Source organism: Corvus cornix, chromosome 1 (assembly GCF_000738735.6).
Source record: "Corvus cornix cornix isolate S_Up_H32 chromosome 1, ASM73873v5, whole genome shotgun sequence".
Taxonomy (NCBI): Eukaryota; Metazoa; Chordata; class Aves; order Passeriformes; family Corvidae; genus Corvus; species Corvus cornix.
The window spans coordinates 35,998,180-36,018,272 of NC_046332.1; the positions used below are offsets into that span (position 1 = coordinate 35,998,180).

At 40.9% G+C, this 20,093-nt stretch overlaps 1 protein-coding gene across 2 annotated transcripts in view; it reads right to left on the reverse strand.

Annotated features, from left to right (window-relative positions):
• The window catches only part of NOX4 (NADPH oxidase 4), a 113,586-nt gene that overhangs the window by 13,093 nt on the left and 80,400 nt on the right, over positions 1-20,093 (reverse strand). For both annotated transcript variants that reach the window (XM_039563028.1, XM_019286792.3), the window contains 4 exons: positions 9,390-9,509; positions 5,837-5,945; positions 5,192-5,260; positions 3,002-3,102 (listed from right to left, as the gene is read on the reverse strand). In XM_039563028.1, the coding sequence (XP_039418962.1) occupies positions 3,002-3,102; positions 5,192-5,260; positions 5,837-5,945; positions 9,390-9,509 (399 nt within the window). The remainder of the gene's footprint in view (positions 1-3,001; positions 3,103-5,191; positions 5,261-5,836; positions 5,946-9,389; positions 9,510-20,093) is intronic.

Consider the following 20,093-nt stretch of genomic DNA (forward strand, 5'->3'; position numbering starts at 1 on the left):
CTCCTGAAACCCATCGGAGTCACTGTCCTGTGCAGTGAGCCAGAGGCTCTCAGACTTCCTTCCCAGGATACCCAGCATCAGCATCTAGTCTGGACACCCCTTCACTTACCATCTACCCTCCTCCCCTGTGTCCCTGCCTGCAGATGCCTCCCTCCTTGCCTCAACTGGCTCCTGCCTGGATGCTGGAACACAAGCAGGAAGGTGGCTGAGGGAAGCTGCTACACAGAGCAGCACATTCCTACCCTGAGCTGATGGGCTTCAACTGTTTATCACTTGTTTGGGACAAAGGCTCACTTTGTGGCTTAGATGAAAACAGGCAGCTGTGTAGTCCTGCATCTGAAAATCTTCATTAATACCATTAGCATGTTTACAGTTAAGGAAACGATGCCATAGGCCATTCTTTGTAATAATTACAAACTTCAATACAGGATTTACTCATTCAGAGCACAAAGCACGTAACTCCTCAGTGTTCCTATGGGATGAGCAGGTCAGCACATATTCTTACATCCATTTTATGAACAGCAAGAGTTGAGAGAGGTGAAATACTTTGCTACATTGAGAGGACAGAGACAGGACTTGAAATGTTCCTGTTTTAAATCCCACGTTTGTTCCTAGAGAGAGGTTTCTCCATTACAGCACATGAGAAATGTATCATTGTGTTCCCTGCCTTTTTCTCCTACCGGTATTCATGTCTTTTTCTAGGTCGTTCTCTACATGGAAGAAAGCACATGCCCATTTGACTTAAGCAAACTGAGCATGGTGCAAGCTTTTCATCCAGGACACAACTGAACGGGAACAAGGCTGCTGCTCCATTCCCCCACAAAAAGCATGAAAAAAAGAGACCAGTAATTTATTACGTAACTATTCCAACGCAGATTGCTGGGTCTGCAGGTGTCATGTGAAATAGGAACAGTAGATGGCATACGTCTGCTCCTCTTTTCCAGAAAAAAAAAGGGATCAGGAACCTGATGCTGGGTTGTCCCATGTCACGCTCTGAAGGTCTGGCAAAGCTCAGACACTTACAAATGGACTTTGCTTATTTGGGACCCAAACAGCCACAACAGCAACAATTCACAAAGCACACAGCAATCAGACAGCTACACAGTGAGAGCTTTGCCAGCTGCCTGTTTATTTATGTGCAGCTTTTCCTAAAATCACAAGAAAAAAACTAGAAAATATCTTGGCTGCCCGTAAACAAGCCCAAGGGGATGATTGCAAATGTGAAAGCCTGAACACTGGCACCAGATGTTGGAAACAACTTGATTGACCTGTTTTGCTTTAGTTTGGTTATTTTGGTCTCCGTATAGCAGCAGGGACACTTAGGCGGAAAGTTACAGAGAAATAAGAACTGAAATAAAGCTAGTAGCAGACCTGGAAATTGGACTGAAGGGAAAAACTGAAGTTCCCATCTCATCCAAGGAAATACAGAGAATAATTACCTACAAAAGGTAAATTTCTGTGGGACCGCTGAGGTTGTTAAAGGCCTCACTACTGTGCATTGTTACAAGTAACTACATCTATAGGTACAGAGCTGTATAAACCTTGATAAAGATATGACAAAGGGTGACAAATTCTAGATCGTAGCAAGGTAATCAAAAGAGTCAGAACATTATTTAGGTATTAAAAGACACCTTGCTTGAAAATGGTGGCCCAATTTAAAGACCTGATGTGAAAAAGCAGAGAAAATGGTACTCGAAGACTAATTAGGAGTAATGCAATGGAAAGCAAAAAAGAAAAAGCAAGGATGACTACTAGTACTACTAACAGCTTCATCTATATTATGTGCTCTTACATCCTTGGAAGAAAGTGGCAGGAACATCATCATTTTCATCTTTTAAAACTGCACTCACATAGTTAAACAAAAAAAGACATTAGAATGGAGCATAAAAGGTCAACAGTCCTCTATGCAGAGATCTTTGAATCCAGAAAGTCAGCTTTGTTCTCTAACTCTCTTTCCTTCTTTTTTTCTTTCTTTCTTTGAAGCTTTCTTTCCCATGGTTCCTTAATCTAAACCCCTTTTCTAAGTGTGAAAATTCTACTCGAGACCTAGCAGCCTTTGGGGCATCCTGTTCACAACATCTACTATGACCTGAATCCAAGACAAGTATTGTCAGCAGCTCACACTGCCCACAGTGATACATTTGGCACTCAGTATTTCCCAAGAGCCAGGGCCTCAGTGTCCCCTAGTCATATTTAGCCTCAGAAGAGAAGAGTCAACAAGCCATGGGCAGATTTCACTTTGCAAGTGCAAGAGAGGACAAAAAGTTCTTGAGGGAAAGTTCTGCTGAGCACCTCTCAACCTGATGCACACAGCTACTCGGCAGGGTTTGCTCCCACACCACTGACTTTGCCAGAAGTGGACTAGGGAAGATTCACACAGTCTCTTCTTCCAGATCAGCTTTTGAGGCAATAAACTGCCAGTAGGGGGTAAAATACTCAACCAACAAAGTTGGATCTGGACAAAGACATTCCACAGTCTAATTGCATGTCTTTTCTGGTTTATACTTGTCTTGTTTCAGATCATAATATGCTTTCCTAGCACAGTAAAAAGGCATTGCAAGGTCTTAACAGAGAATAAAAAATAGCTAGTAATATCCAAAGACAATACATCTTCTGAATAAAAACAATACAGGTAATTGAAATATTTCCTTGGGAATTCTGTTTGTAAACTAGCATTACAAATCATGAATCAACAATTTTAAGAAATGTAACTTTATATAAAAAACCAGCATATGTTGAAAGTAAGACATTGCCACAGACAAGAACATAGGCAATCTCTGTGCAGTGAGATGGAAATCTGCTCCTTTTATTTTCTGGGCCACTGAACATCTCAGTTTCATGAAAAGCTGAATTGCTTTGAGCGTATAAAAAAAAGTGTTTCCGTTTGTATAGGCTATCTCTCAGCAAGATAAAGCCCAGAAATATTTTCATACAAACACAGCTAGAAACAGATATCCCCAGCCATCAAACTGTGGCATCCTTCAAGTGGACAAGCACTTACCTCCTATTGCACTTTGCTATGTCATCGAACAGGAGCTTCCACCGGGGTCGTCCAATCAAAAGCCTGGAGTTTAAAGCTTGATATTTTTCCCCAATTATTTTCTGCAAGAAACAAAAAACTCCATTCTGCCTGGTTTGCAAATTGCCTCATATCACCCAGGGCTCCCATTTCTGCTATTGGCTGACTTGCCAGGGTGCTGAGGTGCACAACCTGAGCACAAGTACCACAGCTGTGATGAGAACTGCAGCCATCTTATGCACCAATATCTCTGCTCAGTACCTTTTCGATGGCTCTCCTTGGTGTTTGTTATACATTGTTCCTCATGCAGCTGCTCATTAATTTCCACATTACTTTTAAACCAATTTATTTAAGCCATAAAACAATAACCATGCTCCTATTACTCATTCCCACACTGGTTTTTAATGCTAAGCTGGAAGAAATGCTGCTGATGCAAAAATCATATTTCTGTCTGAAGTTTTTTTTTTTCCAAACTTTGTACAAGTAACTATTAAGATGACTACATCTGAAAAAGTAACAAGGGAAATCTTACTTTTCTCCCTGAGAGTAGTTTGCCAGCTGTTTTGAGCTGCTGTAACAGCAGCTGTAACAGCAGAAAGCAGCCAAAACTGCTCCCCAGATGGAACCCAATCCATTCCAGAGCACTAACTCACCAGCATTTTGATAAGGTGAAATGCCCTCCCATTGCAGGGCACAACCCTGGGTTTGGTGCCCTAATGCAACAGCAAGAGGCAGAGTTACATGTTATCTAGGCTCCCACATTCCTCCCATTGCTGAACAACCTGGAACATTCCTCATACCAATGCAAACACAGTCCTGGCCAACTCATCCTCCTCTGGGCTTTTATAGACAAGAGGCATTTGCTGCAGGCTGGGCTCTTACCACACAGGCACAAGGGCTGCTGCACAAAGGGAGCATGACATGCAACTGCCCTGATTTTGGTAGCAGTCAGCACTTTGGACTAACACCAGTGAACACACCACCTGTATGGCCATGGAGACTTAACTCCTCCTTGAGCAATTATGAGCAGCATTATGCTTCATGGCAGTTTTGTTCAACAGCCACAAAAAAAAAAGTGACTTTAAAGAAAGACTTCAACCAAAAAGCTGACTTAAATAAATTCAGCAGCTGCTTGATTAATATCACTATGCAGTAGTAGTACATTATATAGTATCAGAAAACTCCCTTTGAATTGGCTATTACTTCACTTTCACTACCTCATTGCATTGCAGTCCTGCTTCCAGTTTTAATTTTAACCTAACAGTTACACACCAGCTTCATCAATCAGGCATTTTCAAGCAGTCCATTTCAATCAACATATGTTGTCCAGGCATTACATTTGTCATAGTCATAACTACTGTGGCTATCACATCATTTAAACTATGGGATTGTGCTCCTACCAGAGCTGTGAACGTTATGCTATCTCCACCTGATACCAGGCAGATCCAAATCCTTTGGGCATGGTTTCTCACTGCATTTGATGTTTTGCAGTTATTGTCAGGCTTGTCTTTGGGCACCCTGTAGTCAGTGGAAAGCTTCCTGACACGGCACAGTAAAGACTTGTACCTAGGCTTATGGGCTAAATAACATAAAATGAAGATTGCAAGCATAAATAGTTACAGAAGATGCCAAGATTTGGGGAATTAGCCCAGCCTTGTCATTGGCAATACATGACAATTTACAGCTCAGTATCATTTTCAGTCTTACACATCAAGAAATTTCTACCTTTCATCTATTTATGAGGCAATGAAATAAAAAGCTTTTAAAAATAACTAGATTCTTTCAAAATATATATGGGAAAAGAAGATTTGAGCTTGCAAGTTCCTAGAACTATTCTGGTTTGGTTCTTAGCCCAGAAACAATGCATATTTCCCATCGAACACGGCCAACTGTCTGGTCTGTGGCCTGGCCTGGAAGGACCTCGTTCCTAGAAAAGGAAGATATGGATTTCTGCCCACACCTAATCAAGTTAAGGGTACTGCACTAGACTCTCTTAATGCCGTGGGGATGAACTGGCTCTCTTGCTCTATTAATGAATCAGTCACCCGAGTTTATGGCCTCATCTCCTGTTTTTACCATCTGCAGTAATCCCCTTCTGCCTTTGACTGACAGTTTGCATCGCCTATTACTCCAAGGTCTAGTTTAGTTTACAAACAACATTTGGCCACATACCTGTATTCCATCTGTTTGACTGAGGTACAGCTGGATATTTATATAGTCTGGCCGATTCTCCTGCCAAAGCTGGGAGGATGATAAAAACAGCTAGTGAAATAATATTCTTTTTCTTAATCTAAGTGTGAAGTCACTTATGCCTACTATGCTGAGGGACATGGGTTTCAGCATCAGTGAAGTAAGCTTTTTAATGAAGAGGGTGTGCTTCCACAGCACCCCTTTGTGAATATTGCACATCATGCTGTGTAAAAAATATTATTTTAGGAAGCTACATGGCTCTTAAAATACACTTGGAATTGTAAATCCCACTCCCTTCTCAATCTGTCTACTAGCCAAATGACTAAGGGCCACTCAAAACTTCCCAGAATGCACGTGCTGCTCCTTCTGTCTCATAAAGTAGTCTGGACACAGATAAGTGCCCAGGCTACTGGAACATGGCTATGCTGCAATGAAACATTGGCGATGGATACTCAAACTGGTTTGTGCAGCTCCAAAAACAAATGAAGCCTGGATCAGGCAGCCCAAGCTACTGCTGGAACTCATTTGTTTTGAGCAAGGCTGCCATCTTGTATAGAATGCCAGGTGTGTGGTGTGGGCATACCTCGCATTTAAGTTGTCAGGATCCCTCCAAACAACACCCATTACCTTGTTATGCAACATACAGAGCAGATCTGCAAACCAGCGGAAAGACTCAATGTCCCTGCATACCCAAATGAAGTAGAGTCTTCTGAGCTTGTAGCATTTCCAGCCGTCACTTGAAAATAAAATGTGTGGGTAGTTCAAAATTATAATTTTAAAGGGAAACATTAATTAGGATGCCTTATATTCATTAATGGAAACATGAATTTCCATTAGAAGCTAACTGCTAAGTTGCTCTTCAAGCTATGATACATCAGACACTGAATTGACCAACACAGCCTATTTGGATGATCCTGAGAATATTAAATCTCTAGCACAGAGCTAACAGCCATCACAGATACTAGTGCTTCCACACTAGGAAGTTGTCAGCTACACAGATGATTTGAGGAGCAAAAATGAATTCATGTATCATCATCAAACTTTTATTTCAAAGCAAAGGAGACATTCTAAGTTCAAGTGTATTTATTATGCTTTATTAGGTTTATAAAGCAGCCCGTAAGTGGAAAATATTGACAAATGCAATAATGGCAGGACTTAATTCTGCCTTTATATTTGAAAGGCTCTGGTTGGTTATAATTAATACTGTAGCAAAATCACAAAGACCAAATCAAATCAGAGCTCCATTGTGTTATGGAACTGTGTGATATATTACAGACTTCAGAAAATGCTGGTAGATAAAGTGCAGCCATGGGCAGATTCTGGCATTGCATCTAGAAAAACAGGACTCTCGTGTCAGATTTCTAAATCAATTAAAACACAAATAAGCACAAAGGAAGGAGATTTGAATGAACTGGGAAAGAAAACAGAAATAAAAAATATCCTGATGAGTAATGAGTTGAAATAAAGCACATGTATTCAGGAAGCATTTTCTTAGTTAGCCAACACTGTTTTTTATTGTTCTGATCACTGGAATGGTCAGTGCACAGTTTCCTCCTTTTCCTCCTAATATAATTTTCAGATAGGGAAGGCCATATCCTGTGCACTTCAAATGCCAATCCTAGGAGCCAAACCTCCGGGAAAAGTTTCATGATACATCTCACCAGACCCACTGTGCTTTATTCCAAACTCTAGCTGCTGGCATATCCAGCAAGGGTATAGGGATAATAGATCTATATAAGTGATGGCTCCAACCAGTGTCTTGCCTCCCCACAGCCCTCCCCTGAGAGGCAAGGATGGACACATCAGCAGCACCTCAGCAGCACGTAGAAGTGAGCACTCATCTTTCATGTAAACTCCCCAGAGAGAGTAAAGAAAGTGCTTTCAGACTGGGGAATACAGTGGTTTTCAAGTCCTGATTTCAATTTTTTGGTTTGTAAACTGCTGACCTGCCAAACAGGATTTTCTCCATCCCTTTCTGACTGCCTAAACTAAGACAAGCCCTTAGGAAGGGTCACAATCTGGTCAGATGTGACAAGAGAACTGTAAGCAGTAGCAAGTAAAGTTAAGTGCCTTTCACCATAAAAAGGGATAAAAAAAGAGAAAAATGCAAGGCATTTTGCATTGAAATGCCCCAGTTCAGTAACAAAACACCACTCTCAGTGATGAAACACTGCAGCTGGCCAAAGAGGCTGGACTGCAAACTTCATCAGACAAGTCCAGCATGGATTTAAAATAGCACCCCAGACACATATGCCTGCATCTACCTCCAGCAGGATATAATTGCACAGTAGAGGTGCAATCCCCCATTACAACCACTTATATGTAACATTTCTTGCATATTTCTGTGTTACACTGCCCATAACAGCCATTATTTACAGACCCTTGTGCATAAAAGCCTCTATCTTTCCTTAAAGTACGCTATAATTTCTTAAAATAGGGCATAGGGTTCAACAGCTAAGTGGAGGGAAGGGCAGGGGCATGAATCAAATTATGTACATACAAGGGGAAAACAACAGAGCAGGAAACAAGATTTCAAGGACAGGCTGTGGACCTCTCCTAGACCTGTGTGTCCTTGACACAGCAGGACTGGCCTGGCTGCTCTGCAGCGCTGGCATCATGAGGCAGTTTGCATGTTCATACCTGCCAATATCTGCTTCCAAGCCAGGGCAAAGACACAGGCAGATCATCCACTAAACCAGTGCCTTGTTGATGTTTAAATACTGAGGAGGGAAGCAGACTAAGACTGTTAACTTTTCCCCAGAATGATTCCCCTGTATACTGTACAGTGCACAAGGGGAAGAGTGGCTACAAAGGCAGGTTATGGAATTAGCTCCTTGGAAGTCAATTTATGGCTTTATGTAGAAAAAAGGACATTGCAAAATCCTTTGGACACTACCATTTTCTTGCAGTGTCTGTGCAAATTCCTACAGCCTCTGATAACACACTGGTAGAGGAAAATATCTAATTACCTGCTGCTGGCCCATCTTTGTGTTCTGTGACATTTCTGCTAAACACTACCAGGGATAATCCATCACAAGGAAAACAGTCATTTTATCCACCTGAGCCCCAGGCTTTCAGCAAAAATTTACCCTGGTTTTGAGAGGATGATCCATATGCTTTCAAGAAAAGAAAATGAGGGAGCCCAAGATGGTCTTTGGGGGCTGCAGCACTATGAAACACATGAGGCTAATAACTTTCAGTAGCACTTAGCACTGTCAGGCCCAGCCCAGGTTAAGGACAGAAGAACATGTACAACATCTAAATTCCACACTTCACTTTGGAGTTAGACCTGACCATTGGCAAGTTCATCTTGGAAGAAATGCTTTAGTTGTGCATTGTAAAGCCCTCCCAAAGCCAGTTAGCCTCTCAGCCTCTCAGGGAAGGTTTGCTGCTTTGGCTGCTGTTTATACTGGGCCTTTGAAACAGGGGTGCTTAACCTGTGACTGGAGCTCTTAACCAATAACTCTAGCAAATAAAAAATCAATAGCAATCATAAAAGCAAGCCTATTTCACCAGCATAAGATTTGGTGGGAACCATGCTGTAAATGTGACAGAAGAACAAGAGGTGAAAAGTTTAATCTGCATAGAATGTGAAAGGCTTTACATTAAAATAAAATTTAAGAAGAGAGAGAGAAAAAGACAAGAAGGGAAAAAATAGAAAAATGCATATCTAAAATTTAAACTTTTCAAATGGAGTTAACATCTGCATGCTACCTGAATTCGGGTTGATTCCTTCCTATTAAAACATCAAGCTTAGACATTTACAAAAGTCAAACCAGGAGAGCTGGCCCTGCATTTCCAGCAGAAAAGATTGTCACAATTGTCTGACTCCCAAAAACTCTCATAGCACACAGCCTCATCTAAGTTGGGACTAGGGGAACAAGCCTTGCTGAAGGGCTGTGACCACATTAATCACAGGTTAGGCTGGTGGCAGGATACAAAGGCTGGTGACACTGTCCCCATCCAGGTGCATCACTGGCACATCTCTGCCACAACTCTTTGGGTTACACAGCTGGTATGAGAGGATTTATGCCCTTCAGGGACATCCCAGTCCTCTACATCTTTTCAAGGAACCATTAGCTTATACCAGTGGAAGTTTTCTAAGACCCTCAAAGCCTTTCTGACATGCACTGTTGCTGTAAATTGGGGCAAAATGCTTTAAAGGCTTAAGCTCACTTACAGCAATGTGTTGAGTATGGATGCAAATGGTGTAACTCCAATACCTCCAGCCACGCAGAGGCTGACCTCGTAGTTCAGGGATTCCTCAAAGGGACTTCCAAAAGGTCCATCCACATACAGTCTGCATAAAGAGCAAAAAGCATGCTTTTAGAGGAAACTGTTAAGATCAGAGAAAGGGAAAGAAAAGCAAACTGGAATTAAAACCCTACAAAGAATTTGTTTCAAATTTTTATTAGTCTTGGCATGCAGAATGTGAAAATCTTTTTCCTGGAAAGCTTTACATGGATAGGAATGAATGTACAGGTTGTGGCAAGAAAAACTGTTATCTAAAATCTCTTGGCACATTCCATGATTAGACAAGCTATTTCTTAATTGAACAAGTGGAGGTGACTAGATTATGGCTTCCTATTTTTTCTGGTGTTAGAGGGCAAAGAAAGGGCTGCACTAGATACAATAACGACTTGGTGGGTCATATGTAGGAAAGAAAAGTATTACCGCAGGCCTAGGCCCTAGGGTCTATCACTGTATCCTGCAGCCATAGGGAGGAGGAGGAGAGAAGATCCAGCAGGCAGGAATTGTGCAGCAAGATTGATTTATTTAATTATTTTACAAACTCTTGTACAGACTTTTTTCTTCATAGTCTAATTGGACAAAGGATCAGCCACCCCTTGGGATGATTGGCCAAAATCCTAAAACATCCATTGTCAAAATATATTGTCTACTATACCATAAACAAGACTTTTCAAGGTTGCAGTTGGCTTGGTTGTTTACATTCCCTGCTACCTCTTCTGTGAGAGAGAAAAGTCTCTCATGGACTTAGAAAATAGCAAGAAAAATCCTTGCTAGCAGCATTTTTGTATCTACAGAAAAGAATTTGGCTAGGCCTGCCTAGGAGGTTCATCTTATACAGGTTTTCTGAAGAGAGAGAAAAATCGCTGAGTTGTTCCCCTTTGACTCATACCTCTCAATATTATAACCATTTTGTCCACTTGATTTTAAAGATTAGGAGACTGTGTTCCATTTCCAACCTATTTTTAATACTTCAGATACTATTGGATAGTACATTGGCTATAATTTAAAAATCGGTTTTAGGTATTTTCAAAAGTTTGACCTCCTACAAGATCTTTCCTACACTGCTGACAATCTGAGCACGGTCACCCATAGATAGCTCACAATTTATGGGCTGTAAGATTTTATACACTACCTATGGAAAAACAGCTGCATATCTTACCTCAGGAGCAGATTCATCTTTAGAAACTGCTATAAAGAGAACTTGAACAGGACATTTACTCAAGGCCTGTTCTGTGTAGGGGTGACTCACTGGATAAGCACAGTTTAGGTAACAGGTGAATAGAGCCAAGTGTGGCACAATGTTCAGCAGCTCAGCAGACACATTTGCCCACAGATCTGCTGACTGAGAGCAAGCTTTGGCCTGAGTCCACTAAAAAGCTGCAACACACATCAGTTTCATACACACACACTGGTACTGTTGCACAACTGAGCTGCACATACTCCATTTCTAATGAAAGGGCGTAAGCTTCTCCTTTATAACAGCTGGAGAATTAAAGGCAGAGAAGACATCTCTTTTCCCAGACAAAGTCTTCCAAACCTCATCTGATTAATTCCTTTGGAGGGCTGGATTTTAGCCATAACTTAAGTTCTCAGTCTGATCTCATTTCTTTTAGTTTGGTGGTCTGACCCTTGGCATCATCTTACCAGTCAAGACAACATCTTGTCTGGGTGTCTTTGGCCATTATGATCCTTCTTAGGAAATTTTTTCCAGACCTCTGCTATGGTTGACATCTTGATGCCTCATATGCTAGGCTCCTTCTTCTATGGTGTCTTAATTGAACACAGATAACTACCAACTTTCTGATAGATCTGGACTCTGATCCTTAACTATGTCCTGTCTTATAAACTCCTTTCTTGGTGTCCTGCCTGGAGAGAAAGGGAGAAGACATTGGCCTAGCCACAGACATCATCAGAAGGCATTGGAAATGTTTTTAAGCAAACAAATTTTATAACTAAGCCATCTTCAACCTAAATGTGCTTACTCTTGTTTCTGTATATGTAGTCTCTACAGTATTCTAAAAACGTGCTCTTGGAGAATCTCAAAACTTTGCAATGTCAAGTATGTTAGTTCCAGCATGATGAGAATATTAGAAAAACAAATACACTCCTTACTTAAGACAGACATATTCTTTTACACAATGGGGCCAAGAAAAACTTAACTGGCCATGTGCATACAATATAAACAGAATTTTAAGCATCTGCTCATTAAATGTTTCCTCTTACATAACACTTTATACCGCACTTACTTAAAAAGGGTTTATTTTCCACTAATGAAATTATACTACTGCCCGTTCAGAGTGCAGCAGCAACTGCTTCAAGAGATCTAAGAGTTGCACTATCACTTGACTGAGTAGGTAAAGGAGCATCTCTTGTTTAAATAAACAACAGGGAAAATGTTGAGAAGCAGGCTGTAACACTGAAATAAATCTGGTCCAAGGGATATTCTGAAAGAAGTCCACAAATGTTATGGGTCTCAGATGTATATGCAACAAATGCAACAGAGATCTAATTTTAGGATATCAGAGTATATAAAAAAAGAAAAAAAACCAAAACAACTGGATAACAAAGACCAGCAACCCTGTCATTCCTGGCATACCTCTTACACATGTTACCCTAATCAGCCCCCACCTAGCTGGTGAAATCTAGAGAATTGCTCCTACAGGTATGAAGTGCAAAAACACAGGCCTGAGGGAAATTACTCACATTTTGGACAAGCAGCACTAACTTTCCTTTGGATACACAAAGGCAAGATTTTGAGTGAAAACCACAAGAAAATGGAACAGAAACAATCAAAGCACATTTTTCCAGAAATTACCACCGTGGATGTGACAACAGTTATATACTGTAGGGGAGCCACTTAACACAACTGCACTACTTGAGGACTACCTGAACTATATATGTTTGATCTCAGAAGGGATTAAGCAATTCCTGGAAAGTCTGAGTGCCTCTGAATAACACTGACATGATCAGGAGAGGAAAAATGCAAAACTAGATCTGGTCACCAGAAACCAGTCAAGCACAGTGCATGCCAGAAATTCAAGAAACAACCTGCAATTAAATATGCATCTTGGTCAGAATGCTCCAGTTTGTGGTCCATTAGCCCCATCTGGCCTGCAAAATATTTCTATTTGCCCACTGTGTCTTCCTCTCAGGGAGTGAGGAGCAGTTGCTTGGACAGCAGATGCAATCAGAGAAGCCAAGAGCCTCCTGCTGTGTCTGCATGTGGTCCAGCACAAAGCAGCCAGAAGTCACTGCTTCCAAGTGTGAAGAAGAGAACTGGGGGAAAACCTGGAGAAATATTGCTACTGCGTTAACCCACTGCACCAGACTGCCTGGAAAGACTGATTCCAAGGATAACATGATCTCCCTAGAAGATTTTGTTGGAGGTCATAAACATGCTCTATTTAATCCCTTTTTAGTATGGGGATAATTTATAACTGAGACAAATGTGGCCCTGATGCCTTAATGGCAGTGGTCATTTATCCTTTTCTTATTCAAGTCAGTGGAAGAAAGAAACCTCCTGATGCCATATCAAATGGCACAGGGTTGAACAGAGCAGTGATTCAGTCATAGACTTCTGCAGAGATTATGCAATTTTTGTTTCCTGTCAACATGTTCCTCTTTTCATTTAGTAGGACCGAAAACTTTTGCATAAAAGCAGCTCATTATTGAAAATGAAATATCACAGCACTCAATAAAAAGCCAAGGGGGGGTAAAATGACTTTTTGTTTCTTGAGCTGGGCCCCAGATATATCACACTACCATGCTATGCTCTCCTATCCCCCAGCTTTCATTTAATTAACATGAAGGAAGGGAATGGAATTTTACTAAAAATTTAGAAATTGCCCCTTCAGGCAAACTTATTTAAATAACAAGTTGTTCTTTTCACTGCATTCACTTCCAGTCTTAGGAGTGCTCTTGCTTATTATTCTGGCACAATTTCTTAGCTCAGAAAGAGGAAAAAAAAGCTCTTCAAAATAAAATACATCACAAAAAATAGCAGAGGGCATTATTAAAAAGTATCTTATAGATATTTTCTATTTAAAGCACACTCCCATTCTACAGTGCAGTGGTACCAAAATAGCCCAACAAGCACTAAACCAGCTTGTTCCAGTGCTGGGCAATGCCACTGCACTAACATGGGGCTGTCCCTAAGCCAAGGGACACTGTCTCAGGGACACAGGCAGATGTACTGCTTTTGAGATCCAGCTCATTATTTTCCATAAGGCACTGCACAGTGATGTGTGGAGATACCTGCTCACACCTTTTGGACTTGGCTCTCAGTGCCATCCTTTACTTCAGGGTGTAGGAGCCCTTAGAAAAGTTTAATGCTTGCATTGTACTTCACTACTCAACAGTAAATGATGATACCACTTTTTTATTTCCACATTCTCTGGGAGCTACTGTAAGACATTATCTGGGATATTAGTGGAATAACAGATGGATAGGGGAGTTAATTCAAGAGCTTGTAGGAAATTTTAATTAAAGCAGTATCATCATCTGCAAGCTGAACAAAATGCTTGGATACAAAGTACTGCATAGAGCACAAAAAGTGAAATCCTGATCTGACTGAAGTCTGTGGCAAAGCTCTTACCAGTGTCAACTGAGTAAGGATTTAAACCAGCAGCATGAGATTTTATATTCTTGGTATTCAGTTCTTACAAAGACCCACATGTAGGTATCTTTGCATGAGCACACTAAGTTCTCAATACAGTCATGACACACAATCAATACAGCTAATGGAGCTGAATCCCTCCCCTGATTCCTTATAAAAACATCACTGACATTCTCCAAAATCATAATAAAATCAACTAAACATTCCTTCTCCCGTGCTTAGTCTTCTCTTTTACTTGTCCTACGAAAAGCACAGCTCAGAACTGATGGATTCAGCCTGAGAACTCCAAGGAACCGACTGTCTGATGGCTGAAGCAGTTTCTTTATGTTCTTCTGGTGCTCTAACTTGGCTGCACCAGAGAGATGCAATCACCTCTCTCTGATAACCCACAGTATCAGCTTCCACCCCCACATGACAAATATTCAAACAAGTGCCTCCATGTTCCTCCCACATTTCCCTTCATGCCTGGGAGGGAATCTCTGTAAACATCTGCAGAGCTATTTCATTATCTCCCTTCAAATTCCTTCTTAAGACCCCTCTTTTCTCTGATATCTGAAAAAACAGGCTCCTGATGTGCTCACTGTAGCTCAGTCATATTCTGGATCAGTACTGTTTCCCTGAATTTTGCTGTCTGATTATAACCATCAGTTGTCTGCTGTTTCTCCAGTTTAAGTTAGTTTGTCCCTCTGCTGTGTGGCTCTGTCAATCAGAACAGCTTCCTGATGCACCACTCTTCAGGGCACCAGCATAACAGAGATCAGAGAAGGACTGCTGGTAACCATCCAAATCCCAAACTTGTATCAGAGACAATCTTTCATATGGTAGGCCTGCAGAAAGCAAAACTGACTACTGCACTGCTCTAGAACATTTTGGAGTCCCAGGCTCAATACACATTTTTCAGTAAAAGCCTAGCTACAACAAATTACAGGATTTTTATGTTTTAAAGAAGCTGTATTTACTACTATCAAAGATTTTAAAATGTTTTCTGCAGCAAAAATCAAGACAGCCACTTCCTTTTTTGAAGTCAACGTACAGTACCTCATGTCATTATTTCAGCCTCAATTTAGATGTGTACACTCCAACACTATTTTTCCAGAGGGGTTGTGATCATTGACAGCATTTCAGTACCAATGGCCTTTTAGAAAAAGAACCACTAGTGAACAAAGCATGCCATCCTTGTTTTTTATGGATTTCCAAAACTACAACAGCTTTCCAAGGTTTAAAAGTGTCACAAAATGTGACATCTGGCATGCGTGATCAAAGATTCCCATGTGTTCTCCTGACACTGTGAAAAATGATGTTTCCATTAAAGAAATCAGCAGCCCCTTAGACAAATAAGCTTGCAAAACCCAGTGGGTCCAATCAAAGTTATATACTGTTTTGTGCAAGATTGCAAAGGGTTATGATTCTAATTCAGGTTTCATTAGCCACCCTCTCCTGATCTTTTTAAACTGCTTGAGTTAAATTTCTGATTGATTTTTCACATTTTTTCCTTTCAACTTCAAACATATTCTTACAGTACATACTAGAGCTTGCAGAAGGTTCCTTCTCTTTTCTACAGAAGTTGATTCCTTGAACAGCTAGTGAAACATCTGATTTTAACAACGTGGATGGCTCAAAAAACTATAGAATCAATTAGCACCAAATTTTCTTCTCATAGAAACATGCCAAATCATTATTAGTATTAAAATCCTGTAAGAACCATCGGTTTTAGTACATCTCAGTTCCATTTATTTCTCTGTGACTGGGAAAAACAAAACAAAACCACTTTTTTTTCAGCTTATTATACTCTCAAGGGCCCAGAGATAACAAAAGAAGAATTTCCAGCTCTGCAACATCCTTAGCAAGAGGAAACATGTTGAAGGCATGATGATAAGGGTAAGACAGTGGAGCAGCTGAACAGGCACCTGTATTTTCATGGATAATGCTCCTCCTGTAAATCACAAACTGAGATATGTGGTTTTCCATGACACACAGTGAAGGTTTGAGAAGATTCCACTGGAGTAGGCTGGAACACTACAGCAGCAGAAGTTGTACAACTGCCTTTTGGGAGCTGGACTTGTAACAGAGGAGTGAGCAGGAGGAAAAAGGAGGAAAAGAACCTCCTGACTATGAATGAGAAGTTCAACAAAGCATGGAGATCAAACTACCACTGATGGCAAGAGAGAACAGACTTGCAACTCGGATGGACAGCCTTGTAAACACGGCTATTCCTTGTTCATGACTCCCACAGCAATCTGAAAGCAACCTCTCAGACCAAGTTAGTTTTCCTTAGAACTGAATAAAATTATCTAAACATTGCCTGAAGTACTTATGGAGAACCCATATTTCTGACTACTCATTGCTGATTATTACAGGAGAGAAGCAACAATTTAGACCATTCACTTACTCCATTAAAAAGTGTAAAACCACTATGAGAACTACAACCAAATATAATTTATAAACTGAGGCAACCTCGTTCTCTGAAAGTACGTGTACGTTCCGTACCAAATTTTTGGGTCAATATTCTTAATTAATGTTGCATTCTTTTCTGTGGCAACCTTTTTAAGGTCATTTTTACAAAATGTTCTCAAAATGTATTCCTTTGATTAAAGAACACAGAATTCACTTTATTATAACAAGAAATCCAGTTGTACACCTTTTTCCTTAGCAATTGCAATTTCTATTTTGTGAAGTGCCTTGCCTCCCTATAAAATTGTGTCCTACCAATTTTGCCTGAGGTAATCAAGAAAAATAAAAAGAAGAGCATTGGCAATGACTGCACCACCTACTGAAGCTTGCCTTTGAAAATTTATTTGTTACATCATTAAGTGATAAAATGCGGCAGACCAGCAACCACAATGAGGTTGAATGTGCTGGCCATGTTTCTCCACAACCCATTCACTGACACAGTAGTTATCTGCTTATCTCACTGCAAACTGTGTTTCTGCTTTAGAGTAATCCACTTCCATATTTGATCTTTGGTCTCTTTCAATATTTACAGGAAGCTTTCTGTTGCCTATACCGCTGCCTTTGGTGGTCATCTCAGAAAGGTGATGCCATCTAACAGATGGCACAGAACTAGTGCCAATATTAGCCCTCTTCCTCGCTTGGTAAATGATACTCACTGACAGGACATGTCTCCACACCAGTGGAAATACCTGCAGCATCAGTTTCTGTAGAAGCCTGGAAGGCAAGGTGGCTAATGTTCATGTCTCAGACAGCAACAGCTGGATGGATAGCTGTGGAGCCAAACAAGGATTGTTGGTAGTAACAGGCAAGCATTGTTTGCAGTAAGACACTGCAACTGTGAGAAAGAACAGGATGTGGCTGGAGAAGGGGCCATAGAGATGTAGGGCAGCACTTTCCTGTGATAAACATCCTTGTTCTGGCTCCTGGAGAAGAGCATGACACAGTACAGCACAAGTGCAGGAGTGAGGTCAAGAGGCAGGAATGGACTGTGGGGGGTGGATCAAGACTACCAAAGACCTCCAACCCCTTTCCACACTGATGCAACCACATTTCAGATTTCCAAAGGGGTTTCAAGTTTTCCACATCTCTAAATATTACATATTGACCAGCACTGGAAGTCTAATGTGGTTCCCTCAGCCAGGGTTTGGGTATTTTCAATTGAAATAAGAATGGGAGAACTACTTGGGAGTTTAGGACTCAGGAAAGCCTGATAGTACATACATGAGTTTCCCACCCCCGGCAGCTCCTTTGCAGTAACAAATATACTCAGGAGATACATTATACCAAATGGTAAAATACTTCTTCGGATACAGTAGGCTGGGGGAAAAAGAAGACCACTCTAGTTAAACATCCACACTGCCAGTAGGCTTTCTCAGTCAAGCTCCAGTATACCTTAGAGCTGGGAAAAGAAAAGTTGGCTTCTGCTGACAAATCCCAAGGATGACAAAGTACAGGATTTAAAATCCTAGCTAGGTATCTGCAGAAACAAAAGGGGATGAGAGAAGCAGCTGACTGAAGTGCTGGCAGATACAGCTGGCAGCAGATCAATCTGAAGACAAGGACAGGCATATCACAGTTCTCTCCAAAGTCAGCCTGCTCAGGCTCTTTGGACTGGATTAAGTAGAGGTGAAGAATTCAAAATTAAGAGAATATGAAGAAAAAAGAAAGACAAATCTCACAGCAAATTCTGCAATTGGAATGAAGCAGTTACTCCTGCAATAAAATGGGAGTTTTATTGAGGTTTACCTCAATACCTGGTAAACCTGAACACAAATATGCTACCTAAAATGTAATAAAGCCCCTTGAAAAATTTGCCATGTCTCACCACTGACTCTTTTCTGTCTTAGGGCTTACATTGGGTAAACAAAGTGACTTTGTCCAGTCACAAGCCCATCTTTTATCTAGAAAACTCTCTTTTTGAAAGAATGTCTCTCTCAGCTACATTTCCTTTAGGGAAAGATGTTCTCCACGAGCTTCACTTCATGTTCACATGAAGCTTCACTTCATCCTATCCAGGCCAGTGAATGTGCCTGTAGGAGTGAGTTTCCTTCGGGGCAGCTTAATGTAGCAAGTAATTACTGGCTTGGGGTCTGTAAAGTATCTTTGCTTGAATTTAGCTGCCAGAAAGCCTAGAAAGAAATTCTCTAAATATTCCTCTGACAGTCGAAGAGAGAAGTCTGCAAGATAGTGATAACACAACTTCAGATGGCTTCCAGATGTTCAGTGATAGTCAGACAAGCTCATTTCCTTAGGCAGAGAATCTCTTATCTGGAAGGGGATGCAGAAAACTGGCAAGGCCAAAATGTAAAGAAAGAACACCTGCTGAACAGTAGAGTGAACCATACACAGTAAAATGGCAGATTAAGGATGAGATCACCCAACTTGGAGAAGGAATTTCTGAAGTCAACAGAAACCTGTAGATGAGTCTGCATATAGATTCACTGGCAGAAGCTTATCATCTACCAGAAAATATACTGCATTACATCATAGATGAGCTCAATGCAGTCCTGACTATCTTGACCTCTTCTTTGTTTTTCTCTGAATATGCTCCAACTTCTTATTTCCAGTTCTATTTTTCAGAGTGAATGGCCTATTATTGTATGCAGTGTTCCAGTTTCAGTCCTGCCAAGGCCCTGTATAATGATATTATTATTCATAGGTAGCAGTGTCATTGCTATTACCTTTCTAGCCATACAAAGATGCCTCTGTACAGCCACCTTGGGTTATTCAAAATAAAGAAATTTTTATCCCTTGAATTTTTAAATTCCTTCAAGCTCTTACCTTTCTATGTGCTCATATTAACAGAGCCTTACCTCTTAGCATTCCTCTATGAGTTATATATAAGAAGCTTACAGAGAACAGGTGATCCCAAACAAAACATATGAGTGACTTGGTGAGAGACAGAAAGATAGGGGACTAGTGCTTAATTACTGCAAATACCTAATTCTTTTCCTAACCCTTCCCACCCTCACTTTTCATAAATATCCAGAGGTCTACAACCCACTGGGTGCGAGACACTGCTGCAAGGCAAGGTGACTATATGGCTCTGAACATAACAGAGGCTGGGCATCACAGCAGAATGAATACATCTGGCACAGAGTGGGGGCCTAGGCCAAAAGAGCCTCTGCTTTAGGTTCAATACCAGCTCCTATTGACCAGGACTCCTGAAGTTGCTCTACATATATACAGAGAAACACCACTGTGTGTGACTGGTCTTGTCAGTCTACAGAACAAATCATGACATGTGAGATTTCTTGCACAAAATCAGTGTCCTGCGCATCCACCCAGTAAAGCTGATCCCCATCACGTTCATCATCATTGTGAAATGCAGATCCCATGACTGTGCCTCACGTCTAACCTAAAAGGACAGTTTTGATCAGTCAGAGGAGAAGTCCACACTTTTAATCCCATCTCTGTCGTGCTTACCCACTGTCATTTCCAGAATGTTGTTTACATCCTCAGTTAATGCTCTTTGTTTTGGTAAAACCAGAAAGCAACACATTCTCAGAACTCCCCTCCACAAGGTAAGGGATGCTTAGTTTAAGTTTAATTAGCTTAATGCTCAAG